We start from the raw sequence: 12,012 nt of genomic DNA on the forward strand, positions 1-12,012 counted from the left end.
TATATTTTCATACAATACTTAATTGACATAGATAGAATCTCTCTCAGCTTCTTGAATTCTATAGATAGAACGAAGATGACGTCACTCAGACCTTTGTTGTTGTTTTTTTTCCATCCTCGTTTGTGAGCAATTCTCACTAAACTGTAATAACCAGACTATAAACGTTTAAGCTTACACATACTTTTGTGTGTTGGTCCGTTATACTTTCGGATGGCAATGTTGTGAGCTTCTCAGCCAAGCGCATATTATCTATAGATAGTATGTGCTTGGCTAAGAAGCTCACAAAATTGCCATTCGGAAGTAAAACGGACAAACACACAAAACTATGTGTAACATTGAACGCGTATAGCCTGGTTAATATATAGAACGAATATGACGTCACGCAGATCTTTGTTATTGTTTTTTGCCATCCGCGTTTAGGAGTATTTCTCACGGAACTGTATTAACCAGATTATAAACGTTCAAGGTTACACTTAGTTTTGTGTGTTGGTCCGTCATATTTCCGGATGGCAATGTTGTGAGCTTCTTAGCTGCAAACACTATCTATACAGTTTAGTGAGAATGACTCATAAACGCGGATGGTAACAAGCAATAACAAATAACTGAGTAACGTAATCTTCATATTATCTATAGATATTATGCCCTTGGCTAAGAAGCTCACAACATTGCCACCCGGAAGTATAACGGACCAACACACAAAACTATGTGTAACCTTGGACGTTTATAATCTAGTTAATACAGTAAAGTGAGAATTACGAAAAACGCGAATGGCAAAAAAAAAAACAAAAAAAAAAAAAAACAAACAATAAGAAAGAGCCGAGTGACGTCAACTTCATTCTATCTATAAAAACTTTACCCATATAAATAAATACCTTTAGTTTACGCCAAGTAGCCTAATTGATCAGCCCCACCGTGTGTGAGTATTTTACAACATTATGACACTCTGATGAGGGAATTGCATCGCGATATCTGGCGACATATATTTTTTTTTTCAATCGATTTAGTTATATATGTGTGGCTGATTGTTTTATGTGACAGATATGAACTAAAGTGGGGCGAAGTGGCCGAGTGGTTAAGGCATTGCACTGTGGTCCAGAAGGACCCGGGTTCCAGCCCCGCTTCAGGCACTTTCGTTTTTTTCTTTGAGCAAGATTATTAACCCCCAATTTGCTCATTTAGACAACATGGGTGATTTCTGTTGACATCAGACATCTTGTTTGATGAGTTATCTATATTCCTTCGTGGAATGCCTAGCCGACGATGTCTTATGATGTCGTGGCGGAAAAGGCATCATTTTTTTTAATGAACTAATGATGGCTCTTAATTCAGCCCAGAATGCTTACAAAATATTATTGTTATATCACAAACAGATTCGGCAGACGGTCATATATCTAAGAACGCCAAGACCATAAAACATTAATCACACTTACGTCCTGTAATCTCTAAATACAGAAAGATATCTGTGAAAGTGATCTCTGCATACAGACAGAAAACTATACCTAAAACACATATTAGTCATATTTACGTCCTGTAATCTCTGCATACAGACAGAAAACTATACCCAAAACACATATCAGTCATACTTACGTCCTGTAATCTCTGCATACAAACAGAAAACTATACCCAAAACACATATTAGTCATACTTACGTCATGTAATCTCTGCATACAGACAGAAAACTATACCCAAAACACATATTAGTCATACTTACGACCTGTAATCTCTGTATACAGACAGAAAACTATACCCAAAACACACATTAGTCATACTTACGTCCTGTAATCTCTGCATACAGACATAAAACTATACATAAAACACATATTAGTCATACTTACGTCCTGTAATCTCTGCATACGAATAGAAAGCTATACCCAAAACACACATTAGTCATACTTGCGTCCTGTAATCTCTGCATACAAACAGAAAACTATACATAAAACACATATTAGTCATACTTACGTCCTGTAATCTCTGCATACAGACAGAAAACTATACCCAAAACACATATTAGTCATACTTACGTCCTGTAATCTCTGTATACAGACAGAAAACTATACCCAAAACACACATTAGTCATACTTACGTCCTGTAATCTCTGCATACAGACATAAAACTATACATAAAACACATATTAGTCATACTTACGTCCTGTAATCTCTGCATACGAACAGAAAGCTATACCCAAAACACACATTAGTCATACTTGCGTCCTGTAATCTCTGCATACAAACAGAAAACTATACATAAAACACATATTAGTCATACTTGCGTCCTGTAATCTCTGCATACAGACAGAAAACTATACATAAAACACATATTAGTCATACTTACGTCCTGTAATCTCTGCATACAGACAGAAAACTATACCCAAAACACATATCAGTCATACTTACGTCCTGTAATCTCTGCATACAGACAGAAAACTATACCCAAAACACACATTAGTCATACTTACGTCCTGTAATCTCTGCATACAGACAGAAAACTATACCCAAAACACGCATTAGTCATACTTACGTCCTGTAATCTCTGCATACAGACAGAAAACTATACCCAAAACACACATTAGTCATACTTACGTCCTGTAATCTCTGCATACAGACAGAAAACTATACCCAAAACACGCATTAGTCATACTTACGTCCTGTAATCTCTGCATACAGACAGAAAACTATACCCAAAACACACATTAGTCATACTTACGTCCTGTAATCTCTGTATACAAACAGTCTTCATTGTATTCTCCTATAATTCTAGCACTGGTCAAGCTCAGTTTATTGTTGTAACACACGCGTTGTGCCGTGTTGTATGAAACACTTAGACATTTCTTATCCAGATAACAAGCCATAACACACTCGGACATACTCTCCGTATGGAATGTCCTTGTTCTTGAACCCTTTCCCCGCAGACACAACTTGGAAATGACACTTAGGAGTTCGCCGTCATCTTTGGAGATCACGACCTCGGGTGACGACACCCATATCAAGGACGATGCCCATATTAGGAGTGCAGTTATGTTAATATAGCTAGACATGATGAAGGCTGTTGTCGTGGAATTTGGAAACAATGGTGACGTTATGCTTATAGAAAATGGCGGGCTTCAACATTGTTGACTCTGATTTATATCTATCTGGGGAATTGAAAAAAATGTTATAATGTGGTTATTTGAATTGGGATTTCATATAGCGTAATAGCCATGTGTTCAAAGCGCTTCATACGAAGTCTCAAGCAAAACCTAACATTTAGAACGAATAATGGCCCTTGTGTGTCGCTATAGGCTTTTTCTTTCAACATAGATAGCACTGTTTCCTATCTGATATTTATTTTACACGTAAATATAGTGGGAGAATGTGAGTGAAGAGCCTTTTTCAAGTACTCAACTTTGATACAGTAAGAGTTCTTATAGATGGAACGACGTTGACGTCACTCGGCTCTATGTTCTTGCTTTCAGACAGCCATTTTGGTGATTATTTCCCATTAAATTCTACCAAAGACTATACACTGTCAAGGGTACATGATATAGTCTTGTGTGTTGGTACTTTTTATCCGGCATGTTATGAATACAAAAAAGAACGCCTGATTAACAAGAAGGTTTGGCCTGTATTAGATGAAAATTCGGAGTCATGTGGGCTGCTAGGAGAATGAATAAAGCATTGTAAAGCGAATTGAGCATAGTCAACCCGATAAAATACGATCTGTTTTGCTCATCATATTATTTGATTTGATTGGAAAGTATGACGTATCTAAACAAATCTCGATTCAACAGATTTTCTATCGTGAACTTAATAAGGTCTTGACACTGATTTCCTGAAAGATCGTAATCTGGTTTTAACCTAAATTGAAATGGTGTGTACTTGTCTCCCTTGATTTAACAAACGCATTACCAATGATCTGATCAGAGAGATGACTGGCGTACCATGATCACCGATGCCTGGCACAGAATTGGTACTTGAAGAAGAAGAATTACCATTGATACGTGTGTCAGGCATAATGTACAATGAGGAGTTAACACTATTGAACGCAACGCAGTGTGCCGCCATTAATTTGTGATCAAGCCGCGCCATACAGGTATTATGTAGGTCGCACAAACGATTTGGAAGTTCTTTGTTGTGGACAACTCGGCTGTAAGAAAACATGTTGAAAATGAATACATCAATGTTCAGGAATACAAAATTTTCCGTTACGCGCGTATTGTTTTGTTTGTGATATTTGGTTTGTGAGTAAGTGTGTGTGTGTTTTGTTTGTTTGTTTGTTTGTTTGTTTTAAAGGGTTTACGGTGCTTGCGGCACTATTTGTCCATTCCAAGCCAGTAAAAAAGGAAGATGATAGAATAAAAGTAGTAGATCTAAAGTTGAAAGCACCAAAGAAAGAAATCAAGACACAGGAGACTGGTTCAAATCTGGACCAGATGCTTCCACAAGGAATCCAACACGGTGACTATTGGATTCAGTAGTCTGATGTCACGCTGCCCGGCAACGGCGGCTATCTTGGTTCTAAACAAAAAAAATCATTACTTTTTATTCTTCAAGCTGGCTAGAACTTTTCATATGTCTTGTGACCAGAATGTGTAAAAGTCAAAACATGATCAAATTTATAGTTTTTTAACTCTGGATACGCTTTTATGCTCGCCGGAGAAATATTTCATACGGGCGTCCGCCATTGTTCCGATAGTTTAGAGCCAGTGTCGCTTAGTTACCATGCGTCATAAGGAAGGAAGTGACGTAACGACTATTGAATCATATTTTGACATTACTTTTACATCCCATCCAGATACAAGCAAGGGATTCATCTTTGAAAGATACACTCAATTGTTTACAAATGTTTAAAACTAATAGATAATGAAGTTTAAAAAACCGTGAAATTTTATATAGTGCAATATCCACTATTGAGGTGCTTTACAAAGTGGTCCCTGGCCAACAGCAACACTTAACATGTAGGACGGGACATGACGCCTGTTGGGTAATATTACCATTTTTTGAACTAAGACAGCACTGTGAAGGGCCAGGTACTCATTTTACACCTGAGTACTGTGATAGAATGTAAGCAAAGAGCCTTTTCCAAGAAAAGGACTTGAACCCATGACCTCCCGATCCGAAAGCGAGTGTAATACCACAAGACCACATAGTTTCACAATATATATCGTGTACATATATTTTTGAAGTTAAGTCTCGTCGACTTGACCTAGTTAATTTAAGTACTGCGACATTGTTCAGTTCGGTTCCAGCTCAGGCAGATATAATTTCAACTTTCAAAGGTTTATATTTAGGCAACTGCCAATATAACTCATAGAAGAATATATTTCCAATCAACAAATCAATTAGATAAAATCAATAATGAAGCAAACCAAAAAATTATAATGATAATGATGATAATGATGATGATGATGATGATGATGATGATGATGATGATAATAATAATAATAATAATAATAATGATACTAATAACAATAATAATAATGATAATAATAATAATAATAATAATAATAATAATAATAATAATAATAATAATAATAATAATAATAATATAATAATAATAATAATAATAATAATAATAATAATAACAATAATAATAATAATAATAATAATGATACTAATAACAATAATAATTTATCTAAAAATTTAATTCATTAACCAAACTCAAACTACAGGACCATTAAATATATTATGTTACTAGACTCGGTATGAACAATATCAATTGAATATTGCATTTAGAGGGGGGTCCCGATAGCTCAGTTGGTAAAGCACTCGCTTCACACGTAAAGGGACCAAGATCGATCCCGGGTGCAGTCGAAATTTTTGTTTTCAGCCCCCCCCCCCCCCCCTCCTGTCCCCATAGCTGTGAATGGGTAGCTGAGTCTGTTAGATTTGGTGGAAAGTACTTTGCGATAGACTAGCGCCCTATCAAAAGGAAAGCAAGCAATTGCTATTGTCGGTTTCACGCTACAGAAACCGGGATAAACTCCGGCTCCATGGGCCTAATTGTTCTGAAAGACTACTGCTAATTTTACTCCTACTACTACTACTACTACTACTACTACTACTACTACTACTACTACTACTACTATTACTACTACTACTACTACTATTACTACTACTACTACTACTACTATTACTACTACTACTACTTCTACTACACTACTACTACTACTACTACTACTACTACTTACTACTACTACTACTACTACCACGACTACTACTACAACTACTTTTTAATCTTGACAAAAACTCTCAAACCTGCGACTTCTCGAAATATGGGATAAAGTCCCAGGTTTGAGCGTTTGTGTGTGTGTGTATTTGTTTTGGGTTTTTTTTCCAAGACGAGTGTCAATTTAATCGATCGATATAATTTGAAGGACAACTTTCCTGGTCAAAAGTTTATAGACATATTACTGGGTTTTTTTTAGAGTCCGGCAGATTCATGAATATCGATCTACGGGAGTGACAAGTAATGAATGATTCACACGGCCACAGTCTATGGTGATTGATGATAATGAAGGCCGCCATTTCACTGGCAATCCACACAAAAGACGAGAATAGAAAGGAAAATGCGTGCTCTCCTTTGTTGATCGTAAAGTTAAAAAAAAAACAAAAAAAAAAACCTTGAATCACTTCCGACCTTTATAATAATTATTGTTCGTTGTAATGCGTTTAGGCAAAATACTTATCCAATATGCCGGCCAGATCAATCGTACCCACGCAACACGTACCTATGCTTTACCTAAACCAGTGCTTTTCAACCGGCCCAGGGTCCACCAAACCTTTAAGAAGGGGGGGGACCACTTTGGTATACCAGCATAAAACACTGTTATAATTATTCTAAACGAACAACTTTATAGCGACCAGCGTGGCTTAGCGGTACGGTCTTTGCTTCGTACCCGAAAGGACCCGAGCTCGAATACCCCGCTGTACTGCGTTGTGCGGCATTGAGCAAATCACCTCACCCTAGCTAAGTATGCGGCGCTGTACTACGCTAATGTCTAGAGTTATTCCAGTCTTCCCTTGAAAAAGGCAAATTTCTCCCTATGGAATGAATTTAGGGAATTTCATTTAATTTTCGATATATAACTTGAGCAGCTTAGATGTGGGTTCTTAGAAGGATGTTAAGAATCTCATGGACAAAGAAGAAAACTAATGAAGAGCAAGCTGAAACTAGAAGGGTTATTAATTCGTACAATCAGAAAAAGACAAATGCAATTTTCAGGGCACCTAAATCGACATAAATGTATTGACCATCTTGCTCTCACAGGAAAGATAGAAGGTAAAAAGACTAAAGGTAGACCAAGAAAAACACATTTGAATAGTTTAAACAGCTGGGTGACAAAGAAAGAGAAGTAATATTAGTTATCTGATCAGAGAGATGAATGGCGTACCATGATCACCGATGTCTGGCACAGACTTGGTACTTGAGGTTATCTGATCAGAGAGATGAATGGCGTACCATGATCACGGATGTCTGGCACAGACTTGGTACTTGCGGTTATTTGATCAGAGAGATGAATGGCGTACCATGATCACCGATGTCTGGCACAGACTTGGTACTTGAGGTTATCTGATCAGAGAGATGAATGGCGTACCATGATCACGGATGTCTGGCACAAACTTGGTACTTGCGGTTATTTGATCAGAGAGATGAATGGCGTACCATGATCACGGATGTCTGGCACAGGCTTGGTACTTGGTACAAGAAGAATGAACAAAGATACCATCAAGATAGGATTCTCCTGCGAGCCAAACATCCAAAATATCAGATCATCTCAAAACAAATGAAAATTTCTATCCCAACCAGAACAACATAACAAAACTCTTCAGGAATAAATGCAATTACTGAACCCAGACAACATGCTCATTAAACGACAATTGCTCGACACAAAACGTAGTTTACCAAGCCAGAGTTACACGCCCAGACACACAAAACTAGAGCATTTATATAGCGCAATATCCACTAAATGTGTTCAAAGTGCTTTACAATGGGTCCCTGACCAACAGCAACACGTAACTTGTAGAACGAGACATGACGCCTGTTAGGCGATATTACAATTTTTTCCGACATACATCGCTGTTGACGGACAGGTATTCATTTTACAGCTGAGTACGGTGAAAGAATGTGAATAAAGAGTCTTTTCCAAGAATTCAACTATGCGCGGAGCGAGGTTCGAACCCAGGACCTTCCGATCCGAAAGCGAGTGTCGTACCACAAGACCACATAGCCGAAAGAGACATACATCGGTCTCACAGAATGCTCGTTTAAAACGAAATATTATCTACACAAATGGTCATTCAAAAACATTCATAAACGACCCTCTACCACACTGATTGAATGTATCTGAAACTATAAAGAAAGCAACAGGGGCAGAGTGGCTCAGCGGTACGGCCTTTGCTTCCTACCCGAAAGGTACCGAGTTCAATCACCCGCCTCTTCGTTGCGTGGCCTTGGGCAAGTCACCTCGCCCTAGCTCACTTTGCGGCACTGCTCTGCGGCTGACGCCTGGGTTATTCCAGTCTTCCCTTGGAATAGACCCTAAAGACAAAATTCCCCTTGGGGATGAATAAAGGGATTTTTTAAAACATATCTACAACATAATATTACATGGAAAACTATCTCAAGAGCATAATCATACCCAACATCTACCAATTTATATACAATCTATGCTTAGAAGACAAATTCAACATTATCACCCAACCAAACACGGCTACTTTGAACAATGAACAAAAAATGAACTCGTATCCGCATGCAGACACAGAAATAAACACATTACATTCTTTGCAATGACACACCACCATGATAATCCCAACACCAAAAACATCACAAGAAATAGCAAGAAACAACACACAATTATAAACAGTTGTAACGACAATAACGATATAACTCCCCGAAGATTAAAAATGAGCTTTTATATAGATAGAATGCGCTTGGCCAAGGAGTTCACAACATTGCCATCCGGAAGTATAACGGACCAACACACAAACTCTGTGTAACCATGAACTTTTATAGTCTGGTTAATACAGTTTAGTGAGAACAACTCACAAACGCGGATGGTAAAAACAATAACAAAGGCCTGAGTGACGTCATCTGCATACTATCTATACAGCAATATCCACTAAACGTGCTCAAAGCGCTTTACAAGGGGTCCCTGGTCAACAGCAATATTTAACATGTAGGACGGGACATGACGCCTGTTAGGCGGTATTACAATTTTTCGGACAGAGACAACGCTGTTCACGGCCAGGTACTCATTTTACACCTGAGTACGATGAGAGAATTTGAGTAAAGGGCCTTTTCCTCGGACTCAACTATGCGCCGAACGCGAGGCTCGAACCCAGGACCTTCCGATCCGAAAGCGAGTGTCATACCACTAGACCACATAGCCGCACAAATAAACACATTCTTTGCAATAACAAACCACCATGATAATCCCAACACCAAAAAACATCACAGGAAGTAACACGAAACAACACACAATTATAAATAATTGTAACAACAATAACGATTTAACTCCCCGACGATTGCACAAAGTACAAGACACGAAACAAGACCTGTTTACTGTAGGAGTCAATAGTCATTCAAATATTTTATTTATGTATATATTTACCCCTCCTTTATTACTAAATCGAGCACTTTTATTTCGTGATATTTATTTCATACCTTAAATATATATATATAATATCACGGTGTCCATAAAGTCTGGACACATAGGATAGTTGAATATTGTTGATATATAATTAAAATTAAGTTTTATTTTCACTATTTATTTTATTCAAATAATATCTTCAACATGAGCGCCATCATTTGTAATGCAAATGTCAATGCTTTGCACAAAATGTGCACGAACTCGATGCAAAATGTATTCATAATTTTGAATATTATTTTGAAAAATATTTAACTTTACTTTGTCCAGACTTTAAGGACACTAATATATATATATATATATATATATATATATATATATATATATATATATATATCATACATATATATATAATTATCATAGATATACAAAAATGTATATAAATTTATATTGTTTATTTATCTATCAATCTATTTTTTTAATTTATTCGTTTATTTCCTGAATCACTTTCAATTTATTCATTCATTTAATTTAAAAATTATTTTCGTTTATTAATTAATTTATTCATTTATTTATTTATCATTTTGTTTAATTATTTACATGTAAAATTCTCAAATTCATCATGGCAAAGACACTTACCCAATTTATGGAACAGTAAATCCAACATATGAATTAATTTTCAGAATAAATGTGTATCTCTCTAAAAAAAACACTGTCTGTTTCTTACTTCATGGAACGTTTAGCATTTCAATGATACTACAAACCCATGTACCCTACACATACTGTGTCAACTTAACTAAAATGTCTTTATCATTATCACCATCAACATCATCATCATCTTCACCATCATCATCATCATCATCATCATTGAAGTATCGTTCCTTATATCAAGTATTGATACATCAGACCACGTGACCGATGTCTAACAAGGCAGGAAATGTATAATGTATCGGGCATCGACTTTTCCCCGATTACCACGCGCGAACGAATATCAAATCGAATACATTATGAAACAATTTAACCCTTGGGATTTGGCCATCGGATTTGTTCTAACCTGCGTTATGGCCTAGTGGTATGACACACGGCTTGTGCCCTTAGACGTCCTGAGTTCGAGCCCCGCTGTGAGTGACACCAATTTACCTCTTTGGATAAAAGATCTTTTCTTACATTTTCTCACTCTACCCAAGTTAATTGTTTTTGTTATGTTTTCTTTTGTTATCTTTTTTTTCTCCTACTTTGTTGTTTTTTATTTATTTGTTTATTTATTTATTTATTTATTTATTTATTGCTTTGTTTTCCTGTTTTTGTGGAGATTTTGTTGTTATTTTGTTTTGTTTTTTCTTTTTCTTTTCTTTTTCTTTTCGTAACTAATTTTTTGTTGTTGTTTGAGTTTCCTATGTATGTAGGAGTTTGTGTGTGTGTGTGTGTGTGTGTGTATTTGTGTGTGTATGTTTATGTGTGTATGTGTGTTTGTATGTGTATGTGTTTGTTTGTGTGTGTATGTGTGTATATGTGTTTGTGTGTATGTTTGTTTGTTTGTGTGTGTATGTGTGTATGTTTGTTTGTGTGCTTATGTGTGTGTATGCGTGTTTGTGTGTGTGTTTTTGTGTATGTGTATGTGTGTTTATTTTTGTGTGTATGTGTGTTTTCGTGTGTGTGTGTACGTTTGTTTGTGTATGTATGTATGTGTGTGTATGGTTTGTGTGTGTGTGTGTGTGCATGTGTGTTTGTGTGTGTATGTGTGTTTGTGTGTGTGTTTATGTGTATGTGTATGTGTGTTTGTGTGTGTATGTTTGTTTTCATGATTGTTGGTTTGTGTGTTTATGTGTGTTTGTGTGTGTATGCGTTTGTTTGTGTTTGTATGTATGTGTGTGTGTGTGTGTGTGTGTATGGTTTGGCCTTGTCATCAAAGAAAGCAACGACATTGTCGCCGATGATTCAACGCCATTGAGTCTAGTAAGACGCAAGTACGGCTATGTGGTCTAGTGGTATAACACTTGCTTTCGGATCGGAAGGTCCTGGTTTCGAGCCTCGCTGGGCGCATAGTTCAGTCCTTGGAAGAGGCTCTTTACTCACATTCTCTCACCGTACTCTGGTGTAAAATGATTACCTAACCATTAACAGCGTTACATCTGTCCAGAAATATTGTAATATTGCCTAACAGACGTCATGTCCCGTCCTATATGTTAAGTGTTGCTGTTGGCCAGAGACCTCTTGTAAAGCGCTTTTAGCACGTTTAGTAGATATTGCTCTACATAAAAGCTCATTTTTTCACTATTTAAAAAAACATAACAAATGAAAGTAATGTTGAGTGTGTTCATTGACCAGATGGGTGACAATGTCTAAGAGAATCTGACTTTCCTGTTGTATCCTTTCGTAAGAAACTTAAAATTCATTAACTCACTTGACTCAGGTGCCTTGATTAGATTACACTGTAATAAACATTG

At 36.7% G+C, this 12,012-nt stretch overlaps 1 protein-coding gene across 1 annotated transcript in view; it reads right to left on the minus strand.

Moving 5' to 3' along the window:
- Positions 1-10,451, minus strand: part of LOC144974531 (uncharacterized) — a 26,128-nt gene extending 15,677 nt beyond the window's left edge. The window contains exons 1-2 of the mRNA XM_078917471.1: positions 10,205-10,451; positions 2,704-3,130 (exon numbers count right to left, since the gene is read on the minus strand). Coding sequence (XP_078773597.1) covers positions 2,704-3,034 — 331 coding nt within the window. The 5' untranslated portion in view covers positions 3,035-3,130; positions 10,205-10,451. The remainder of the gene's footprint in view (positions 1-2,703; positions 3,131-10,204) is intronic.
- Between the last annotated feature and the right edge of the window lie 1,561 nt (positions 10,452-12,012).

The sequence above is a fragment of the Berghia stephanieae genome, chromosome 6 (genome assembly GCF_034508935.2).
Source record: "Berghia stephanieae isolate SIO BIC M18660-M18661 chromosome 6, UCSD_Bste_1.3, whole genome shotgun sequence".
Classification (NCBI taxonomy): domain Eukaryota; kingdom Metazoa; phylum Mollusca; class Gastropoda; order Nudibranchia; family Aeolidiidae; genus Berghia; species Berghia stephanieae.